The 24,878-nt window shown below is 31.6% G+C and overlaps 1 protein-coding gene across 4 annotated transcripts in view; it reads right to left on the bottom strand.

Moving 5' to 3' along the window:
- The window catches only part of SESTD1 (SEC14 and spectrin domain containing 1), a 120,167-nt gene that overhangs the window by 14,993 nt on the left and 80,296 nt on the right, over positions 1-24,878 (bottom strand). For 3 of the 4 annotated variants that reach the window (XM_074302985.1, XM_074302986.1, XM_074302987.1), the window contains 8 exons: positions 24,702-24,799; positions 23,331-23,386; positions 19,269-19,480; positions 11,826-11,948; positions 5,559-5,753; positions 4,905-5,019; positions 1,516-1,675; positions 483-564 (listed from right to left, as the gene is read on the bottom strand). In XM_074302985.1, coding sequence (XP_074159086.1) covers positions 483-564; positions 1,516-1,675; positions 4,905-5,019; positions 5,559-5,753; positions 11,826-11,948; positions 19,269-19,480; positions 23,331-23,386; positions 24,702-24,799 — 1,041 coding nt within the window. The remainder of the gene's footprint in view (positions 1-482; positions 565-1,515; positions 1,676-4,904; positions 5,020-5,558; positions 5,754-11,825; positions 11,949-19,268; positions 19,481-23,330; positions 23,387-24,701; positions 24,800-24,878) is intronic. The other variant, XM_074302988.1, reaches the window with a different exon arrangement.

Below are 24,878 nucleotides of genomic sequence, written 5' to 3'. Positions count from 1 at the left end.
TATATGTGTCTATCTGTCTGTATACATGTGTGTGTGTGTGTGTGTGTGTGTGTGTGTGTATAAATGAAATGCAATGATAGAAGAAATACTTTAATCAATAAGATCAAAGATCTATTTGAGGATTTGATTATTAGATATGCCTATATAGACTATATTATAAGATGGTTGATCCTACTTTAGTTCTTCTCAGTAAGACAATATTCTAAGACAACTCCAAAAGATTCCTAATGCAAAATACTATCCGCACCCAGAGAATGAATTATGGAGTCTGAATGCTGATCAAAGCATATTATCTTCATTATTTTGTGCTTCTTTTTTCTTTCTCATGGTATTTCCTTTTTGTTCTGATTCTTCTTTCACAATATGATCAATGTGAAATATGTTTAATGCAATTGTACACATATAACCTATATCAGATAACTTGCTGCTGTGAGAGATGAGGTAAAGAAGAGGGAAGGAACAGAAACAAGGCTGACTTTTACCTGGGCAGCATCTTCTTCACATTTAAACAACTGAACCATCTGAAGCATCTTCAGCCTTCGAACATCAACCATGTCTTCACACCTAAAGAAATTAAACATAAAGTACATTTCTGATTTATAATTTAACATATAATTAAATAACTTGGCATATGCAATTCATATTCACACATAATAACCAACTTCCTATGGTGTCATGAAATTACTAAGTTATCTGTATTTGAAAGATATTAAATTTAAGAGATAGGTAAAAATTTAGGAATCAGGAATACAAGCACAAAAAATACCAAATATAACAAGAATTAAGCCCAAAGCATTAGGGGGAAAAGGTAAATTAAATGAAATGTATACTAAAACAGAAATCTCCACAAAGTCTATTAGCAAAAAGCTTCCTCTGAATAACTAGAGCTTTTAGTCTTTTGGAATAGCTTTTGAGAACTCAAAGTAACCTCTATCCCATAGTTAGACATGAGAAGAGAACATACCAGAGTTCACTTAAATAGTTTCCTTAACATTTACCTTCTAATATAATAAAAATCAGAACAAAATTTTAGATTTTAATGTATTTCAAAATAATTTACACATCTCTCTCTCTCTCTCTCTCTCTCTCTCTCTCTCTCTCTCAATAATTTTTCCTTATAACAATGAAATGAACCATGTTTTCGCATCCCTAATTTAATGCTACTTTTTACATTACTGAATCTTTTTAGGTAAATCAATATTTCAGAACATTTATAACAAGACAACTATCAAAAATTAATCATAAAATTTTATATATATGATTATATCCTATAAAACATCCCACTAATGAATATAATATATAATATAATAAATAATAATAATAAATAAATAATAATAAAGTTGATTCCAAAGCAGTCACAAAACCCCATCAGAACATTATTCCAATTGTTATTATTTCTGTTATGTAATTAATTATCTAACATCTAGTTTTCTTAGAATTATTAAAATATTAGATGGGATTCATTTTGTGTATATCTATGTATGAAATCTTTTTATGATAAAAATAAACATTTGCCTTTGTTTTCTAAGTTGCATATCTTCCATCACTCCTTGTATGTGGTCCACATTTTCTTTGTTTTCTATAGTTACATCTTTCCCATAGGCCCAGGATGCTTGATTAGAGATCTGATCCAAAAGACCTTGACCCTTTTCACGCAAACCTTGCAATCCCACATCTACAATAAAACAAAATTATTTTTATCAATAAGTGCTTCATGAAAAAAAGTTATTTAAGATGTTTGCATTTATGAAATGGATTCACTAAAATTACATGCTGCTAATTATGTAATACTGTTCTTGGAATTCATGGTGGGGAAATGCTTTTAAAAATAAAAATAATAAAAATAAAAAATATATAAATATTCCTTATCCTTTGAACATAGTTCAAAATAAATGAATTTTCTTTATGTCAAATTCTCTATGTCAAATATCTGAAGTTTTTTCTGGGTAAGCAACATGTAATTACTCCAATTGGAAAAATATTAAAAACTTTAAGACTGCAATAAAACTGCCAGTGTTTAAAAGTAGAACAACTTATGACATCACAAATAGAAAATTTTGGTTTTTTTGTCTTTTATAGCAATAGTATGAAAGTTAGAGATATGATAATGAATTTTCCCAGTAACTCAGCATGCTGAATACCTTTTTTTTTAAAAATGGATTTGATGGATTAAAACTATTAGCATGAAATTATGTTAATATATTTTTGAAATAACTATAAAAAGGAGTGATAATTCCTATTAAGTAAATGAACTTTTATGATATAAGCGTAAACTTTAGGGTATTTTTAATTTTGTCTGTGTAACTTTTGTTCCCAATAGTGTCACACATATAGTAGATGTTTTGCTGACTTGAAAATATCATGATACCCTTTTTTGCCTAAATGTACAAATAAGAACATACATATTTTCAGTCAGTAAATATTTATTAAGGGCCTTTGTGCTTTGCCCTGTAAAAAGCACTGAGAATACCAAGACAAAAATAAAGCAGTTCCTGCCTTCAAGAAGTGCTTACAGTCTGTTGCAGAGAAATAACAGTGCCTTTTCTCAAATCCAGTTTTCTTTCCTCTCAATCCTCAACTTTTGAAAAAATTTTCCTGTAGCACCTGACATTACTAATTATCTTCTCCTTGACATTCTATTCTCTGGATTTTGGAATGCTGTTCTCTTAGTTTACTTTGCTGTCTCTATCCTTGTCAGTTTCTTCTGCTGTTTCATAATTAAGTTTCTGTCCCCTAAATGGGAATACCCTACAAAGTTCCAAAGACCTTACTGCTTCCATGGCTTCAAACAGCACTCTCTATGACCATGATGCTGAGATTTGGGCATCCAGTCTTGTGTCATCATTTGCCTGTTAGACAATTTAAATTGAATATCTCAAAAGAAAATGTCCAAAGAAGCCCAAATTAATATTTTTCTGTCACAATTTCCAATTCATTTTCTAATTTCCTTATTTCTGTGAAAGGCACTAACAAAGCACCATTGCTCATGTCATCCAAATTCACATTTTCAGCATCATTCCAAGCTCCTCACTCACAACTTCAGTTGACAAATATTGTTGCTTCTACTTCCACAACATCTTTCATGTTTATTTCATTCTCTTTATTCACATAATTACCAGCCTGGATTGAGTTTTCTTTCACATCCATAATGGACTATTCCAATAGCCTCCTAATAGTTCTCCCTGTCACAATTTACTTGTCTCCAATCCAACCTTCATGTGGTTGCCAAGATACTTTTGCCAAGGTAGAAGGATGACCCTGTTACTCTTCTGCTCACCAGATTCCAAGGGCCATCCACTACCTCTAAGGAAAAAAAATACAAATAATTGTGTGTCATTTACACTTTTACTACCTGGCTCCAACCCAGTTTTTCCTCATTGGCTCCTCCTTCTATACCCCAGTTATTTATTTTTTACTTATATGTATATGTACAAATGCCATTGTTCCTGACAGAAAATGTGAGCAGCTTCTGCTTCATTTTCACCTTTGTATCCTCAATACCCTATATAGTAGCAGATAAAGCATAAGTGTTCAATAAATGCTTGTTGACTGATGTGTACTTAAGCACACGTATAGTATATATGCAAAGAAAATAAAAGAATTTTGGGAGAATGCTAGGGGAATAAGAAAAGAGAATAGTTGAGCTGAGTTTTAGTGTAAGGTAAAAATAATAAGAAGTGAGGTATAGTATATCTACATTTTTATTTTGGTTTCTACATTCCTAAGAAAATGGTGTTTAAATTTTTAAAAAATATATTAATGATAGTGAACTTTCTGAAACACTAAACAAACACATCCCTATTTCTATGACCATTTTCTATTAAACCAAATGTTTATATTCAATTAGATAATATATATGAAACCAACTTTCACCTAATAATTATGAATCACATACATACACATTTTATAATTTTATAAGAAAATCAATAATGCAATGATATATCCTGTGATGATAGATGAATGCTGATATTAACCCTGGTTAAAATTTTTGGGAATAATTTTTATTAATTATTTATAGAATACATATGTAGGATTATTTTCAAGAAAGACAAAAGCTCAATGGTGATTTAAAAAAATTTTAAAACATCATTTAGCCTATTATGTTCGAAATGTGTTAGGCTCACTACCTGATAAGATATGAAGTATACAATTTGATTTGTATGCATAAGAAGTAATTTTTAAAGCAATGTTCTGAGTCCTCCTTTCAAATAATAAATTAATTTAGTCTGATGAACTGTCAATTACTTTTCACTATTATCACCCCTCCCCACTTCTTACTTTCCTTCTCTAATGTCCATTATCTAGAACCTTTGGAGCCTATATAAGGCTGCATTGGAAGTTAAAATTTCCTATGAGAGGCAATTTAAGCAAGCACTATTATAGAGTGACAAAAAACTTAAGTGGATTACATCAAACCCTTTTAAAAAAATCAAATGTTACCTGAGCACTCTTTCATAGTCTTGGAAAGAAATAAAAGCAGAGAACCAAGCAAACTCTTACAAGGTTAGAATATAGTAACACAAAAATTCATTTATAAAACACATTACTGTTTAAACAGATTTACCACAAAGCATTTCACATTCAAATACAGTTTGTACACACACTACAGAAAACTAGTTCATAATACATGCTAGAAGTAGCACCTGTAGATACAGAAGGGCAAGCAAGGAGATGACAGACTCAGTGAAGGCAAAAATGATTGAGCACCAAGGAAAAACCAATTGTCAGCACAAACCACAATTCCCTCCAGGGAACAAAATTATTTTGCCCCATTTTTCCTAATGTGTTCCCATGAAGCAATTCAGTCAGTATAAGTTGATTTACTGTCTAAGCATGGCAATATATATATATATATATATATAAAAAAGGAAACTTATGTTTCAGCATTTTTTAAATCTGCTTACCAACACTTTTCAGCTTCTCTTCAAGCAGTTTTAAAGTTTGCTGAATCGATGCTCCATCAGCTGGTGCTACATCTACGCACAACATCCCTAATAAGCCATCCAACTGCTGAGACAACTAAAGCAGAGGGACAGCAAAGAGATAACCCTGATATAATCAGCATCTAATATGTTTAATGATTAATGAGGTGTATATATCTAATGCTGTTATTATAACTGTACTTGCAGTGACTAAGCAATTAAAAGACAAGTAAGAGCAATTAGAGCACATTACCCCAAACACAGAATACATAGATGCATGCACTAGGAAGACATATTGGTATTTCCAAGTCAGCAGTAGGTAAAAAGTTACTGAGGCTCAGACTTCAATTTATATTATATTAGAACATAAACATAACATAGTCATGATGAAATATATCTTTTGTGTTGAGATCTATACTTTTTGGAACATTTTTAAAATCTTGCATGCATGCAGGACACATATAAAACAGTCTCCTTCTCCCCCACCCAAGAGACTTTGATCCATGGTCATCACACTTGGATATTATGGCATGTGTAAGAATGAAAGGGAAAAATAGCAGGCATGGAAACCAGCATAAATTACGTGTATGCCTGCAGGAAAGGTGTTTCAGGATGAACATCCATGAAAAGACTTACATCTTGAGCAACACCATGAAATTCAAGAGCTGCTTGTAACAGATTTTGCCTGAATTCCAGCTGACTAGCCTGGCGATAACAAACATCACTGAGCTGCTGTTGTAGGGACTTCAATTCAACAAGATCCTCTTCATCCCCAGCATTGAGAAGTGCTGCAATCTGCTGATTCAGCTCCACATAAACAGCAAACCATTCCTGCAGATAAGAGGTTACTATTGAAATTAAGCTGTTGAAAGATTATACTTTTTCATGACAAAATCTTTCAAAATCATGTAAAATTTTTAAAAGGGAAGTCCTAAAAGGCAGGGGAAAAGGTTGACTTAATTAGGCTGAATAATGCATTAACCAATATGTCCCCATCTAAAGCTGGCCTCTGAAGGATGTTTTAAATGTAGCTCATTATCTTCTTACACACCCAAATGATGTTTCTAACAGAATTTATCATGGAATTGCCTGTAGTACATATGTTAATACTGCACAGAATTGGATGAATCAGAAATACATATTAAAAGAAAACATATCCATTTAATGAATGCAATGTTCTAGAATCACAGCTATTTGAGATGGAAGAAGACCTTAAAAATTATATATCCTAACCTCTCCCAAAGAGGCTCAGGGAGATGCAGAATTGAGATATAGCAAGGATTATTCTTAAGCTAGAAGAAGTGAAAATATCCAATGACTCAATAATTTGTATAGATTTTTTTTAGCCCTCTAGAGAAATCATACAACTATTTCTGAGTAAAGAAGAAACAAAAGTGAGGGAGCTTGGGATTATCTTTTTATTTAACTTTGCCATTTCCAAATAGGAAATACTGACCCTCTTAATGCCTAAACTTTAACATATTAATACCAGTTTTGAGATATCAGTGACTAAAGAGCTAGGAAAAAAAAAAACAGGCTAATTACCCAGTGACCAAACTACTGTCTATGTACATGTACACATTAGAAACAAAATCAAAACAGTATACCTTAACTGAATTCTGCTGTGGAGCTGATACCCTGTTAACAGTGAGAAAGCTTCTAAATACTTTCACTATTTCCCATGACCTTTAAATGCCACAAGGGAGGATGCTTCTTATAATCACCTAATTTTTGTTAAACAAAAAAGGAGTTGTACTTGGAGTCTGAATACCTGGTTTTGAATCTTAGTTCTTGCTCTAGCTATACATCCTTAGGCAAATGCTTTTACACTGCTGAACACTCGTGTCCTCACCTTCAAAAAAGGGACAGCAATGCTAAAACTATCTTAAAAATCTGTTTGCAGGAAACAGCTTTGTAAATCTTATAGAACAATGCACATGGAAAAACCAGTATATACCAACATTTTATACCATATACCAAAAGATAAGTTCAAAATGAATATGTGATGTAAACATAAAGGGTGGTACTTTAAGCAAATTAGGAGAGCAACAAATAGGTTACTTGTCAAATTATGGAGAAGAGAAGAATTTATGCCCAAAGATGAGATAGAGAGCATTACTAGATGGAATGAGTTTTTTTAATAGTTTTGATCACACTGAATTAAAGTTTTTCAACAAACAAAACTAATGCAACAAAAATTAGAAGTAAAGCAGAAAATCTGGGAAACAATTTTTACAGCAAAATGTATGTGATAAATCAAGGCCACATTTCTCAAAGATATGAAGAACTAAGTCAAAGTTATAAAAATAATAGCTATTCCCCAATTGATAGTCAAAGGATCAGGCAATTTTCAGATGAAGAAATCAAGCTATCTGTAGACATATAAAAATGCTCTAAATCACTACTGATAAGAGAAATACAAGTGAAAACATGTCTGAGGTACCTCAGATTGGCTAATATGACAAAAATAAAATGATAAATGTTGAGAAGATCTGAGAAAATTTGGACAATTTGGGACAATGCATTGTTGGTGAAGTTGTAAATTGATCCAACCATTTTGAAGAGAAATTTGAAATTGTCAAAAGAGCTATAAAACTATGTATACCCTTTGACTCAGCAATATCACTACCAGGTCTATATCCCAAAGAAATCAGAAGAAAAGGGTAATATGTACAATTTGTTATTTTTACAAAATTTGTAATATGTACAAAAATATTTATAGCAGCTCTTTTATAATAGCAAAAAATAGAAATTAATAAAATGCCCATTAATTGGGGAATGGCTGAAAAATTGTGATGTATCATTTTTATGGAATAGTATTGTGCTATAAGAAGTGAGGAGCAGTTTGATTTGATTAAAAGACTTACATGAATTTATGAAAATTCATTGTGAACCAGAAAAATATTGTACACAGGGAAAACCATATTATATGATGGTCAACAGTGAATAACTTAGTTATTCTCAACAATACAATGATCTAAGACAATTCCAAAGGATTCATGAAGAAAAATACCACACATCTCTAGAGAAAGAATTGTTGGAATCTGAATGCAGATCAAAGGATACTATTTTTCACTTTCTTAATTTTTTAATGTTTTTTTTTTGTTTCTTTGTGTCCTTTATAACATGACTAATGTATAAATGTGTTATGTGATTACACATGCATAACATATCTCAAACTGCTTACCATTTCAGAGAGGAGGAAAATGAAGGAGGAAAGAAGCAAATTTGAAACGCAAAATTAAAAAAAAAAATACTAAAAATTGGTACATGTAATGGAGGGAAATTATTATTAAAAAAAAAAAAAAAAAGAAAAAGAAAGAAAAAAAAAGAAAACCCATAGAAATGAGTCATTTTTCTATGAGAGGTAGACATAACAATAAAACATCATGGGATAACATTCAATATAACCCGGTTCTACAATATTCCTAGTTTTGTGACTACCTTAGTTTGTGATCCAGGAAAAGTCACTTACCCTGATCACTAAAGTTCCCTCTGAATCTAATACTTCTATACCTTTCTAATTATATGTAGATGGTTCCCAATTTTGGATTTCTAGCCTGTTCTCATTTCAACAGACATTAGCACTTATTATGGGGAATGCACTGTGAAAGGAAAAAAGATTTAAATATAGAAAATAACATGATTCTCACCTTCAAGAACTGACATCCTTTTGGGCTTGGAAAAAAGTACTGTCAGAGATTCAATGCAATATGATAATTTTATCATACCATATTATGGTGATGATGAGTAAAAAGTTGAGGGTGACTCTAAAAAGGATATGAACTTGGGTACCTAGAAGGAAGGTGGTGTCCTGAACAGAAATCAAGAAATTAGAAAAAGAAGTAGTACTTGGGAACTGACAAGGTTACCAAGAGATAATGTAGGAGAAAAAAGAGGGAACAGAGAAGAGCCTCAGATGAATAAAATTGAAAACCAAAGTGTAAGGGATTGGGAATTAAGAGAAAATTATGGAAAATGATTTGTTAAACAAAAAATAGTAAAGTTCAATTCTAAGTCTCATAGAATGTTATGTACTCTTAGATTTTTAGTATATAAATTGAAGAAAACAAGATTTACCAACTTCCCTTCATTCTCCAAGTTATAATCCTATTTCTCCTCAATTTTCTCTATAAAATCTTACCTAAACATACTAATTTTAAATGACCTCCTCCTCTAAAACTTAATTATATATTGCATTGGTGCAATTAATTTGTAAATTAATAACATAATATCTATTGTTGTCTCAGGTTAGAGAATCATAAATTTACAGTGGAAAGGAACTTCCTATTTTATCTGGTCAAATCTCTTTTTACAAATGTGGGGCTGAGGCAGAAGGGTTAATAACTTGTTCAACATCACACAGGTAGAAAGCACCAGAGACAGGATTTGAACTCAGGTCATCTGATTTCAGAGCCAGAGCTCTCCACTTTGCCAGGCTGCTAGACCTGTCCTTTCATTCCAGAGCAATACTAAAACATTTCTTCAGAGCCCGCTACATGTTATGGATTGTGGTCTCCTAGCCCATTTCTTGACCATTTAGCCCAATGACCTGTTTAGAGGAAATGATCAGTAAAGGACTAAGTGCTGAGGATGGACAGGACATTGATGTGCATAGGTCCACATTAATGGAAGCACAGATGCTTGTTTCATTATACTAAATGATTCTGTGGTGGAAAAGGTTGCATTCTGATACAGAAAACTTTAAAATATATTGAAAAAAGGAAAAAATGTCATTTGTCCATCAAATTCAAGTTCATAATAAAATGGAATCATATTTTGATATGATTTACTCCTATTCATTTCAAGATACACTTCAGTGACATCCTAGAGAAGGGAAGTAACTGAGTATCTGGCCAAAAGTCATAGAAGAAAGCTTATTCAACTCTCAATAAATCTGAGCTAGAGACAAATGAAACACATATGTCATACTCATAAACCCCTAGAGCTAGAAAGAAAATGACAGCTATTTGGTCCAATTTCCTCAGTATAAAGAGGAAAAGACAGGGGCACATGCTTAGTATCAGAATGAAGACTAGAACCTTGGATTCCTCATTTAGAGTCTATTTTTCCTTCATCCAAGCTGCTGAAATCTGGCTCCTTAAAGGGTGTGATGGAGGAGAAGGGAGGGGGGTCCTTTCTAAACAATGGTCTGATCTGATGATCAATGTGTTTGCTTTCAACTACAACCTTGCCCCCAATATTTCCACTCCCTCTCCTAATCCCATTTCCAAGGACAGGAAAGTTTGAGAAGATAGGAAAGGTAAAACTTCAAGTAAGGGCTAAAGAACTATCTCCTTTTGAACACTTCTCACCTTGGGAGATCATGGGGAAGGAGCCATTCCCCAGCCTGCTCATGCTGCTAGGAGTCTTAGCATCTGAACAATGGCTAATACGGTTAGCTCTGAAAGGACTAGCTTGGGGGCCAATGCCAGGACCAGACCACCCTCCCCACCCTTGAGCTGCTTCACCCTTGAGCTCAGAATCCACAAGCCTTGATACTTAGATTTTCCTTCTCACTGTCCAATTCCATTTGGCAATCTACTCTGAGAATCTTGTCTACCAACCTCTCTATTACCAATCTGAAGTGATACCTCTCTAGATTGAGTCCTAAAAGTCCCATCCACACAGCTTTGATATCCACCATAGGACTAAGTTTCACTGAATGATGACTGAGTAATAATTCATCCCTTTGTAGAAACCAAAGCAATTTTGTATGAACAGAAACTGGGGTGCTGGAAAGATATGGGTGAATAGCCATTGGTTGAGTGCCTATACAATGCTTAGAAGTGGGTTGTAGTTTTCCTTCTGTAGTGCAGTCTTCCTTTCACTCTCATCTCCACATCTTCTCTTCCCTTTTTTTCTCTTCAAAAGCCTGACCCAGAGTTTTAAACCTCAAAGATTGGTGTGACAGCAGGTGGACCCTTACTTTAAGGGTTGTGGAGGCTGTTCTGGCTTTTATGATAACTTTTAATGTAAGATTGATTAAAATTTTATTCCTACTATTTTCCCTTGGTCATTATTACATAAAAGTGTTAATGAGAAATAATATGGTAAAAACAACAACAACCGCCAATAGGAAGTACTATCTAGTTTATCTATACACTAGGTAAAATAACCTCTGGATATTCAATAGTTGTCTCTCTAACTTACTTTTGCTAATATTCAATATTCTATTTAACATTTATTAAGCATATGCACTATATTCTTCATAGATTATACTTGGAAGATAAAATTAATTTCAATGATGCAGAATATTCCATTTTGTTGAATTCAACTGAATCTCTATAACCTGAAGAATCTAGCTGTATTATATTAAACATTTGTAAATACTATCTGATTTATCCCTTTACACATTCAAATGTGAATTCTCCAAGCCTTTATGGGAAAAAAATCCTTAGACCTTAAGGGGCTAGTCTCTGTCCATTCTGCTAAACTTTATATGTGACCATTGCTTGGATGTTATTTCATAATTCTTTTCCAAAAGCATATAGGGACAAAGAGTTCATGTGCAAAACTGTTCTATTACCCATGGAAATATAGAAGAAACTTTATCAAATCCTGTACCTGACTGAAGACTAGGCTCCAAATTTTTTCAGAAATACCACTCATTCTGTTTTCATTTTATATTATTTGAAGAGAGAAAAAGAATTATTATTGCATCTTTGAGAAGAGTAAAATAGACTAAAATTGTTTAGAATTATGTAATTAGAAATATGTTGGAAACAAGAAAGAAAAAGCTATCTAGTAAGTAAGTTATCAAGAGTATTTGGATTTCCCTTTATGATAACCCTTAATTATTGATCATCCATGATTTGTGGGTATTTGTCAATAAAATAAGAAGTTCACAATTAATTATGTGTAATAAATTATACTGGAGTTTGAAGGAAAAAGAAATCTCACACTGTGTTGACTTTCAATCTCTTCATGTTTCTGCTGCAAAGCTTGTGAAGCTCTGATTGAATCACCTATTCCCCACTGTGTCCTTAGCTGTTCTGATCCAGGTCCTTCAAGCCAGTTTACAACCTACAAATAAAATAAACATCTTAAAATGACTAAAAGCTATAAAAGTACTTCTCTAATGATTTTTCCCCCCAAGAACCTCTAAAATTCATTTTACAGTCAGTAAAAACATATATGTATTTCAGAACTACCAAGATATATACTGACATGGCTTTTAATATTTGACCTGAGGGGGAGAAAATGACTGTTCAATTGCAGGCTGTCAGAATAGTTAAAAATCTAATAGGATGAAAGAAATTTAGAATCCTTGTTTGTTACTTAATATGTATAACATCAAAGATTTGTTTTGAAAAGAGAGTACAAAGAAATGTAAAAATTTTTCTCTACAAGTAGCCTTAGATCATCCAATCTAACCTCATTTTCCAGAATAAGAAAGTATGAACTCAGAGAGGTTAAATAAGTTTCCCAAAGTCACACATTATTTATAGAATTAACTCTACAAATCAAATGTTATGAGACTCATAACTATTAGTAAATGAACCTGAATCACTGATTAAATTATCACAAATATATAAATGACATAAAAATAGCTTCTTTGTTATGGAGAAAAACTAGTCATACAATAATATTAATTACTTAGATAGTTATGTTTCTAACAAAATAAACATTATTAAGACATTCTCCTTATAGAATTATGCTAATGGACACAAATTAATTAGTTTCATGGACATGAATTAATTCTTTATAATCACAATGGCCATACTTAAGATAGCTACCACTTGAAAAAGTAGTGTCTTTTTAATATTATGAAATGCTAGTGATTAGATATATTAAAACTGCAAGTGGTAGAAAAATAATATATGTGTGTATATCTTCTAAGTTTTATTTTATGTTATTATACTATATCTGCTCATTAATTAAACTGTTTCAAGTACCTTTGCCTTCTTCTTTATTACTTGTAAGTAAAAATTATGTTTGGTAATCATGAGTATAGAGGAGGAATTTTCTTTTTCCATTACTGAAGACTGGTTAACATAAACACAAGTAGACGGCAAAAATCATTCCCTAAGAAATAAGTGGTCAAAATGAAACAGAATTTTCAAAAGAAAATCACCAGAGTATTAACAGACCCAGATGAAAGAATGTTCTAAATCACTAATAAGAGAAATGAAAATCAAAAACTATACTGAAGTCTCATTTAAAACTTTGCAAATTGGCAAAAACAACAAAAAATGGGACTGTCAGATAGGTACTCTAGTGAATTGTTAAAGTTATGAACTATAACTATTTTGGAAAACAATTTAGAATTATGCAAATAAAATGACTAAAATCTTCATAATCTTTTAACCTACAGATTCCATTTGCTAAATTAATACCCTGGGGGCAGCTAGTGGCGCAGTGGATAGAGCACCAGCCTTGAATTCAGGAGAACATGAGTTCAAATCTGATCTCAGACACTTAAGACTTCCTAGCTGTGCGACCCTGGGCAAGTCATTTAACCCCAGCCTCAGGGGAAAAAAAAAAAAAAAAAAAAAAAAAAAGCCAAGTTAATACCCTAAGGAGACTATAACCAAAATATTTAGAGCAATACTTTTTTGTGATAGCAAAAAATGGTAAACAACTTAGATGCTAGTGATTGGGGAATGGCTAAATAAATAGTGTTACATAAATGTAATGGGATACTACTATGCTTAAAGAAATGACAAATGTAATAAAGACGAAGAAGCAGATTTGCATGAATTGATGATGAGTGAAGTAGAGCCAAGGCAATAATATACATGACAACAACAATAAAAAGACACACACACACACACACACACACACACACACACACACACATCAAAAATAATGTTGCACAATTATAAATAATTAACAGGACTCAAAAAGAATATGAAAAGAAATTTTCCATCTCAACCCTCTGGAGAGGCAGCGATCCATTAATGTTATAATACTACATCCATTTTCAGACTTGCTTCAATTAGTGATCACTTTATTCTGATTTTTTTTTCCCTCTTTCTTTTCTTTTTGTCTGAAAAAATACTATTTGTTATATGGAATTATTGGGAAAGGAAAGAGGAAGAATACTGGGAAAAACTATAGTTCTATTAAAAAAATGCTTCAATGAAATTATATTTAAAAAGAAAAGTAAAAATTATACATAGACAATTCTACTAGAATATCTAGGTATTACCCAGATGATTAAAATGAGCCTGGCGTATGTACAGAAAAAATCCTAAGCTTGGTAGAGAAAAAGAGGGTAAAACACATGTGGTGAGAATTGGTGGATTAAAATGAAGGAGAAAGAAGAGTGCTGAGCGTAAAAGTCAGAAAGACCAAAGGCAAAATACCGCCTTACCCACTAAATTTTGGTACCCTAGGAAAGTCACTTAACCTCCTCATCTGTAAAATGGATATAATAATAGTACTTACCACACAAGATCTTTAAATTTTTTTTAAATTTTAATAGCTTTTTTATTTTCAGAATACATGCAAAGGAAGCTTTCAACATTCACCTTTGCATATCTTTTTGTTTCAAAATTTTCTCTCCCTACCCCACACTCTCCCCCAAACAGCAAGAAATCCAATATGGGTTATACATGTGCAATTCTTCTAAACATATTTCCATATTCATCATGCTGTGTAAGGAAAATCAGATCAAAAGGTGAAAGGAGAAAAAAAAAAAAAAAAGCAACAACAATGACAAAAAACGGAAAATATAATGCTTTAATCCATATTCAGTCTCCATAGTTCTCTCTCTGGATGCAGATGGCTCTCTCCACCACACATCTATTGGAATCATCTTGAATTATCTCATTGTTGAAAAGAACCAAGTCATCATATAATCTTGTTGCTGTGTACAATGTTCTCTTGGTTCTACTCACTTTATTTGGCATCAGTTCATATATGTCTCTCCAGGCTTTTCTAAAACTATCCTGCTGATTACTTCTTATAGAATAATATTTTATAACATTCATACACCATAACTTTTTCAGCCATTCTTCAACTGATGGGCATCCACTCAGTTTCCAGTTTCTTGACACTACATACTACAAAAAGGGCAGCTACAAATATTTTTGCACATGTAGGTCCTTTTCTTTTTTTTATGATCTCTTTGGGATATAGACCCAGTAGAGACATTGCTGGATCAAAGGATATGCACAGTTTGGTAACCCTTTTAGCATAGTTCCAAAGTGCTCTCCAGAATTGTTGGTTCAATCCATAACTTCACCAACAATGCATCAGTGTCCCAGTTTTCCCATATTCTCTCCAATATTTAGAATTATCTCTTCCTGTCATCTTTGCCAATCTGAGAGCCATAAAATAGTGACTCAGAATTGTATTAATTTGCATTTCTCTAATTAATAGTGATTTAGAGCATTTTTCCATATGACTAGAAATGGTTTTAATTTCTTCCTCTGAAATCAAACCATTCTCCAGTTGATAAATGGTCAAAGGATATGAACAGACAATTCTCAAATGATGAAATTGAAACTATATCCACTCATATGAAAGAGTGTTCCAAATCACTACTGATCAGAGAAATGCAAATTAAGACAACTCTGAGATACCACTACACACCTATCAGATTGGCTAAGATGACAGGAAAAGATAATGATGAATGTTGGAGGGGATGTGGGAAAACTGGGACACTGATGCATTGTTGGTGGAGTTGTGAAAGAATCCGGCCATTCTGGAGAGCAATTTGGAACTATGCCCCAAAAGTTATCAAACTCTGTATACCCTTTGATCCAGCAGTGCTACTACTGGGCTTATATCCCAAAGAAATACTAAAGATGGAAAAGGGACCTATATGTGCCAAAATGTTTGTGGCAGCTCTTTTTGTAGAGGCTAGAAACTAGAAAATGAATGGATGCCCATCAATTGGAGAATGGCTGAGTAAATTGTGGTATATGGATATTATGGAATATTATTGTTCTGTAAGAAATGAAGAACAGGATGATTTCAGAAAGGCCTGGGGAGACTTACATGAACTGATTCTGAGTGAAATGAGCAGAACCAGGCGATCACTATATACTTCAACAACGATACTGAATGAAGATATATTCTGATGGAAGTGGATATCTTCAACATAAAGAAGATTTAATTCACTTCTAGTTGATCAATGATGGACAGAAACAGCTATACCCAGAGAAGGAACACTGGGAATTGAATGTAAATTGTTTCTACTACTGTCTTTCTACCCAGGTTACTTATACCTTTGGAATCTAATTCTTACCATGCAACAAGAAAATTGGTTTTACACACATATATTGTATCTAGGTTATACTGTAACATATTTATTAATATGTATGGGATTGCCTGTCATCTACGGGAGGGAGTAGAAGGGGGGGGAAATTTGGAAAAATGAATACAAGGGATAATGTTGTAAAAAAAAAATTACTTATGCATATGTACTGTCAAAATTATAATTATAAAATTAATTTAAAAATGTACATTAGAACAAATGAGACAATCCTATATAATAAAATCACTTGAATTCTTTTAAAAATTCTTCCTCTGAAAATTGTCTGTTCATATTCTTTGACCATTATCAAGTGAGGAAAGACTTGTATTCTTATAAATTTGAGTGAATTCTCTATACATTTTTAAAATGAGGCCTTTATCAGAAACACTAAATGTAAACATTTTCTCTCAGCTTTCTGTTTCCCTTCTAATCTTGGCTGCATTGCTTTTGTTTGCACAAAAACTTTTCAACTATCCAAAACTATCCATTTCGGAATGTTTTCTAGTTCTTTTTGGGCTATAAATTCCTTCTTTATCCACAGATCTGAGAGGTAGACTATCCCTTGTTCTCCTAATTTGCCTAGAGTATCATCATCCTTTTGTCTAAATCATGATCGACCTTATCTTGATATACAGTGTTAGCAGTTGGTCAATGCCTATTTTCTGTCATACTATTTTCCAGTTTTCCCAGCAATTTTTGTTGAATAGCAAGTTCTCATCCCAAAAGCTGGAGTCTCTGCATTTATTAAATACTAGTAAACTATAGTCATTGACTATTGTTTTGTAAACTTAACCTATTCCACTGATCAGCTACTGTCTTTCTTAGCCAGTACCAAAAGCTTTTCATGTCTGCTGCCTTATAATACAGTTTCAGGTTTGGTACGGCTAGACCATTTTAATTTGCATTTTTTCATTAATTCCCTTGAAATTCTTGACTTTTTGTACTACCAGGTGAATTTTATGATTTTTCGTAGCTCTATAAAGTAATTTCTTAGAAGTCTGATTGGTATGGTACTGAATAAGTAAGTTAATTTAGGTAGAATTGATATTTTTATTATATTAACTTGGCCTAACTCTGTGCACTTGGCATTTTTCCAACTGTTTAGATCTAACTTTATTTGTAGGGAAAGTGTTTTATATTGTGTCCATATAGTTACTAGCTTTGTCTTGGCAGGTAGAGTCCTAAATATTTTATATTTTAACAGTTATTTTAAGGAATTTTAAGGAAATTTATATTTTAAAAGTTATTTTAAGGAATTTCTCTTTTTATCTTTTGCTGCTGAACTCTGTTGGTAACATATAGAAATTCCTTAATAGTTTCTTGAAAGATGCTTTCTAGACTCTTTTTTTTTTTTCATTGTAGGTTTTATGTGGTCCAATAATTCTTAGATTCTTTCTCCTAGATCTATTGTCCAGGTCAGTTGTTTTTCCAATGAGGCATTTTACATTTCCTTCTATTTTTTCATTTAAAAAAAATTTGTTTGGTTCTTGATTTCTCACCGAATTATTCACTTCTATTTGACCAGTTCTAATTTCTAGTGAATTATTTTCTTCAATCAGGTTTTTAAACTCCTTTTGTATTTGGCCAATTGTGCTTTTAAAGGAGGTATTTTGTTTAGTCAATTTTTGTGGTTCCTTTTCCAAAGTTGGTTCCCCACGCCACCCCAGCCAAACTTTCATAACTCCTCTACAATGTCTCATTTCTTTTCCCCATTTTTCTTCTGTCTTTTAAACACTTTTTTGGATTCTTCCATTTTTCTTTGGATTCTGCAATAATAAGTCCTTTCTTAAACAAGAGGTAGAAAAGAGAAGATGGAAATAATTGGTTTTTATCCTTCAATGTTTTAAAATCAAACTATACAGAACAAATTCTAAACAAACACACACAGGCATTTCTTCAGTTTTATCACTGTTTACCTTTGTAGATCAAGAGTTCCTCAGCTATTACTTATATTATTCATTCAGAATTAAAAACAGTGAAAGATATATCTTTTGAATGTTCTAAATAATTCTTATAATTAATTGCCTCATTGATTCAAATCATTAATATGATTTAAATTCTGAAAGTAAAAACTGAACTAAAGCAACTGGAAAATTTAAGCTCATTAGCAACCTGTTATATATTGGAGCCTTTTTTTTTTAATGAAGACATGGCATGAACCATTTAAATGTCAATTTTAGAATACTTCAGAAAAGTGAAATGATTTTATTTTATATCCCAGGCCAAAAAAAAAAATCATGAAAATTTTACAATAAACTACCAAGTGTGCAGAATGTTAAAAAAAAAAAGCTAAATGTATATTTATTTTTAAAAATCAAAAAGCAGTGTAGGAAACAATTAAATGACTATATAAGTTTAGTCTAAGTTAGGATTCAATTCACTTACAATGTAGCACTGGTAATGCAGACAGAGCAACATATAACTATTTCTAATAAAAATAATGTAAATTGAGGTTGATGCCCCAGTAAACAAGTCTATTTAAATGCATTAATGATGGCAGTTTGCCAAAGAAGGTTATAAAAATTTCATTCCAATCTGAATATTAATTTACAAAAAGAAAAAGTTTCAGATACTATTTATAATCATGTACAAGCCAACAAATTTGAATTTACATGAACTTCTATATAACCTTCAAGACAAGTTCTAACAGGCTAGAGGGTCACTAAAATTTGCATAAATCTTTTTAACCTACTTCTTATGAAAGGTGCCATGATGAACAGAGTTAAGAAGAGTAGGTTCAAATCTTGCCTCTGACAAATTTTATCCCTGTGATCTCTTTAGGACCTTCCCTCCCCTTCTTCTCCATTAAGAGTGAGTTTCTTCACCAATTAAATCACAAGTCCCAAATAACTATTGCATTACTATCATGGTTATTTATCACATTCTCAATGACATCACTACATAGATAACATATAAGGAAAAGTAAGAATATTTGATGTAGAGAGATCCCTACTCATAAATATATCTGGCATGATTGTAGTAAGAGCTTTACTTAATCTAAGATAAATAATATGATTATAGTATAAATAAGAATTGGTAAAATCTAATAGGTTAAATAATGAAAAGAAAATTCAAAAATCATTAAGAATTAAAGCATATACACACATACACAACCCCAAGGTGATCCTGGCACCTACCTGCATTACCTTCTGCTGAATCTCCTCTAGTTGTGTTCGCTTACTGCGCTGTCTACAAACTTCCTGGTAACGGGTGTACTGTTCTCGTAATGAATCTAGCAATTTCATAACTTGTGGCTGGGCAAGCAATTCATCATCCATGGGTGACCATGAGACTCCCCCATCAGAGCCATTAAATCGGCGCTGTTGTAATTCAGACAATAATTCATGGCCTTTAAGAACAAAAGACAATTATTAAAGCCCCCAAACAGAAAAAAAAATTGTAGTATATTTTCTGTTTTATTAATTTTAATGACCTTTCAGTAACAAAAATGTTACAGTAGTCTATGAACTTATTGTGTGTATATAAATATATACGTATAAACATGTATCAATTTACATTTCACATTAATCCCTTACGACACGATGGCATTTTGTTATCAATTTATCCAACACACTCCTCAGCCAAACTAATTCATCACCCTAAATATAAGTTTATCCCAAGGCTCAATTAAGATTCCTTTTCTTTAAACTCCTTCCCTTGGTGATTTCATTCAATTAACGTTAGTTCACTGAACATTTTCAAACAGACAACATCCAAATTTACAAAGCTAGGCCCTTAGGAATAATTTCTTTCCTCAATTCCAGTACTGCTTCTCTTACTGCATAATGGATATCTTTACCTTAATCTTTCTTCAGAAGCTCTAATTTTAACGCATCTAAAATAGAGCTAATCATTTCTTCTCCCTAAACTTGCCCTTCCTTCAATCTTCTCTAATTATATTTGGGACACAATCCACCCTAGCAGTCAGTTACAAATCCCCTCTGCCTTTTTCAAAGGAACTATTGCTCATAAAACTGAACTTTTGAATCTGAATAAGACTTTAGATTTATCCCTATTAAAATTAACATGAAACTAAAATGTAATGATGTCTTTTTTGGAATCCAATTTCACTAGAAAATATATTACCTATTCCACGCAGTTTTGTGTCACTTGTAAGTTTGATAGAATATTATCTCTTAACCTAATTCAAGTTAGTTATTGATTAAAATAATGAAAAGCATAGGGTTAAATAGAAATCCCTGTGTCACTTCACAAAAGAAGTCCCTTTATTTCAATGACTACTCTTTGGGTCCAGTCATTCTGCCAATTTCAAGCTTACAATTCTACTAAAATCTACACGACATTTCTCTGTGTCTTTCCAACAATGTTTAGAATTCATTTCTCTCATCTAGTAATTAAAAGAATTTTGATTATTCCCCTCTTATAATTCTTATTGCTTGCATAATTATTTTTGTAGATTTTTTTTCTCTTCTATTACATTTTTAGTTTCTTGAGAGGAGGGACTTGATTTGCATCTCAGTCCACAATAGCGCTTTATACATATCAGGCACTCAACAAATGTGATGTTTTAAAAGTTTCTTTTTTACAATATTTTTATTTTTGGTACATTATTGTATTTCAAGATTAGTTCTGACATATGGCTTCTAAAAAAAAGAAATAATAGTGTAGCAAGTGGGTAAAAAGCTAAAGAAAAAAATTATGTTATCTATACATTTCCAAATTCCAAAAGAATCTTTGGAATGTAAATGGGGAGTACATCCTATAATGCATGGATTGAATTTAATGCTTAATATCCAGTAGCAAATGAATATATTAACTACAAATCCATTAAAATGTATAAACTAAAAATGCGTGACATATGGAATACTTAATTATCAAATGACAAAACTTTTATTTTAAATAAAATTTTAAAATATAGTAAAATCCTGCTAAATAATTGGCAAATTTGTTCCATGTAGTGTATAACTCAGAATTTAATTCATTATTGTTTTTCAGTTGTTCAGTAGAACATCATGCCTGCCCATGGGATTTTCTTGGCAAAATACTGAAGTATTCTACCATTTCCTTCTCCAGTGAATCCTTTATCAGGTAGTCAGAGATTAAGTGATTTGTCCACAGTCACACAGATAGTAAGCGTCTGAAGCTGAATATGAACTCAGGTCTTCCTGACCCTAGGATTCAGGACTCTATACACTAAGCCACCAGCTGCCTCAAAATAATAAAAAATACTAGATAATATGTGGTTAGTAAAATCAAAATCTCTTTTGTAAATTTAGACAGTCAACTGAGTAATGTGGTTTCATTTTTGTTTGAGGTAGATTTATTGTCATAATACTATTTTATTATTATGAATTTATGACAATATTATTAATAGTGATGAAAAACATAAGTGTTAGTTGGAAGAAAATAAATAAAATGTGATTCCTGGTTATTTGTGGACTTCAATTTGCAAAAAATTCAAAAATCCTTGTAAATTTCCTGCAAAAACATTGTTATACAATTTAAAATGTGTCTATTAATGACTGTTTCCCATGGCAATAATTTCCTGACCCAGTATATCTAAATGTTTAAATTAAATAAAAATGCTTCAAATACATTTCCTTCATTTAAAAAGAAGTCCTACCTCCCCCCCACAACCATGTGACCCCAAATACATTTGAACCAAACTCAGAGGGACTTATGAGGTATGCCTCTAGGAAAATTCATTTTCTACAAACCAAACAGACTCAATATAAATGTGCATATATTTTGGCCATGCTTCTAATTTTAGTTCTAAGATACAATTATGTATAATAATGTTCTAGTTGTAGCTTACTAAAAGAAAAATGCTTTTGATTTCCTAAATTTAGAATTTGTATTCTTTTAAAGTATCAAATGAAAACTACTTATATAACATGAAGTTTCAATTTGAATAATTATCAATAATTTTATAATTTCTTAATTATACCACCTCAGTGACTAAATTCATTTCTTTGGAAATTAAATTGTGAAATCTTTAGATAGTAACATTTAAAAAAATTAAAATTGATGCAAACCAAAAAAACATATAGGACTCACTTCTTTAGTCTTCTAATATAGCTTTAAGAACACTTGTTTTTAAAAGGCCATTTTCCAAAATATTATGATCTACTAAAATGTTTTAAAGCCACTTATAATAAATACACATATTATCGACTGAGAACACTGATATTAGAGAAATATACTATGTAAAATTTAAGGAATATCTCACTTTATATATTGCAGTTTGTATTATCTTAGTCAAAACAACCATTAATGAAGCATTCAGAGCAGAGCACATTCAATCAACAAATAAGCCTTAGAAGATTTATTTGTGATTTTTTTAGATGTAAATAGTATTTAGAAATATTTAAAAGTACTTCAATGATCTTTTAGATTAGGGCGGGAAAGACAATATAAGAAATTTCCATAGGGAAGTAGTGTAATCTATTGGGGTCAAATAATCTAAATGTGAATGTCTGTTCTGCTCCTTACTAACTGTAATTCTGGGCAAGTTACTTAAATGCCTTTGGCTTTGATTCCTCATTTATAAAATGCTGGTATTTGAACCAGATAACTAAAATCCATAAAAGTTCTAAATTTTATGATCTCTAAATAGCATGTAAATTCAGGTAAATGAAAAATAAGAAAGAAAAGTTTTAAAGATTAAAATTAATATTCTTTTGGTTTTGTCCTATTTATAATCTATGTTTCATTGTAATGGTCCAGAGTTCAGCTAAACGTATTCTGACAGAGTAATAAAGTAACAATGGCTCAAGTAAAAAATTTTTGTTCATCAAAGCTTGTAATATTATCTAAAAAAAATTTTTTTGTACCAGATATATGGAAGGGTAGCCTCTGAGGACATGGATAGTAGAGCAAGAGTGGTAGTTAATATTCTATTAAATTCTCAGTTGGGATGTCTGAGTGTGACAATTTTTTAAACGGAGGCAACCTATTATTTATAATTTTGATATCATAAGCCTTATAATCTGGTTTCTGACCCATTGACCCATTAGACAGAAACAATTCTTTCTCCTAAGTTTATAATGCTCTTTTAAATTCTAAATCTAATGATCTCACATTATGCTTGATTTCCATATACCTGTTGATACACTGACCACATCTTCCTGAAAGCCTTAACTTTCCTGAAACTGTTCTTTCTTGATCCCCTCGTCTTTCCTCCTTATGCCTCTTCTTCTTCCCTTCTATCCTCAAAAATCATGAGCTTTTCAACTTACCCGTTTGTAAAACTGTCTCAGGATCAACCGATGGAAGAAAGTTTAAATCCATGGATCTAATGATTGTCAAAATTTTAAAAATAAGATTAACTGCTAAATATTTTTATCTGTATTACCAATGAAAATAACAAAAACAATTTAAAAACTCTGATACATATATTCAGCATGGCTCTACATACCAGATTTCTGCTGATTTCCAGATAAGAAAGGCCATGGGAGATGATTTAACATTGGTAGCCATAGAAAAATATGATAAATTAAAGCTAAAGTTCAATGTATTGTGTTCATTTCTCTGGAAATAAGCTTAGTGTGTATTATACTGGTACTTTAATCAACATAATACACTATAGCATTTATCCTGTGAAGATTTATTTTAAAATGGAAGAACTTTTAATTTGTTTATGAAATGATAAAAATCATGGTACCAGGGGGACAAACCAAACTCTATTTGAAATTAATCAATAATATCAAGACTTTCTCTTTATAGTAGAGATATAATCCATTCTGAATCCATATAAATAACAAAGTGTATTTTAATGAGACTTCACTGCATTAACAAATTACATTCCAAAAATAAGAAACAGGAGTGCCTTAATTCTTTCATATTGCCATTATGATAAATTGCTGATCTAGTAACCAATGTGTATCCAAGAAAGCTAAAGGAGTCAATTTGCCTCCTTTGGTGGTTAATCTTTACTTTCAAAAAAGTATTTGACCCATAGACTGAAAAAAAAATGTGAACATACAAGGCTTAATTATTAAGTTCAAAAGAAACTTGGTAAAATGATAAATCTGAAAAGTCACACTTTTGATATTACACTGAACAATACTTCAGCTACATTCATAAAACAGTAAATTTTCTAAATTGAATTCATGAATAGAATATATTATCCATTTTGTAAGGACAAAGTTCTACAACCTAAGCTGTTAAGTGCTATCATTAGTTAGGTTATAATAATTTTATTAAAATCTTTGCTCTTTTACACATTATTTCCTAGCACTCAAAAAGGTAGGGAAAAACTCAAATTGCTGGCAATTAAAAAAAATTCTCCAAATAAAATTCTTATAAGTGAATACCTATTCATCATGAATAACAAAAGTAAATGCATAATTATTCATCAAAAATGACTTTTAGGGAAAAAGAAAAACTTTGCTTCAAAAAGAAGACTAAGTTCTCCCTGTGGTAAAGTTAATTTATTGTCTAAAAAGAAAACTAATGCAAAATCAGAACTTCAAACTTGTCTAAACTAGTTAATTTAACTTCAAACTTGTCTACACTAGTTAAAATTATCTTTTAGTAACTTAGAAGATATCTCATTCAAGATCAAACTTAGCTAAGCAATACTGCATGCAAAATACATATATATTTACCTTTCTTTTTCTTGCTGGTTTCCCTTATCACTTCCATTATTGATCAAAGCAAGCTCATCTAGTAAAGACGTAGAGTCTTTGGTAAACTTCTCAAAGACCTAAAATGTGACAAAAGTCTTTGTTAGAGGCATATTTTTAGGAAGTACACAAGACCTGGAAGCTTCTACTTAAAAAATG

The sequence above is a fragment of the Sminthopsis crassicaudata genome, chromosome 3 (genome assembly GCF_048593235.1).
Source record: "Sminthopsis crassicaudata isolate SCR6 chromosome 3, ASM4859323v1, whole genome shotgun sequence".
Classification (NCBI taxonomy): domain Eukaryota; kingdom Metazoa; phylum Chordata; class Mammalia; order Dasyuromorphia; family Dasyuridae; genus Sminthopsis; species Sminthopsis crassicaudata.
This window is presented reverse-complemented; position numbering and strand designations above follow the sequence as displayed.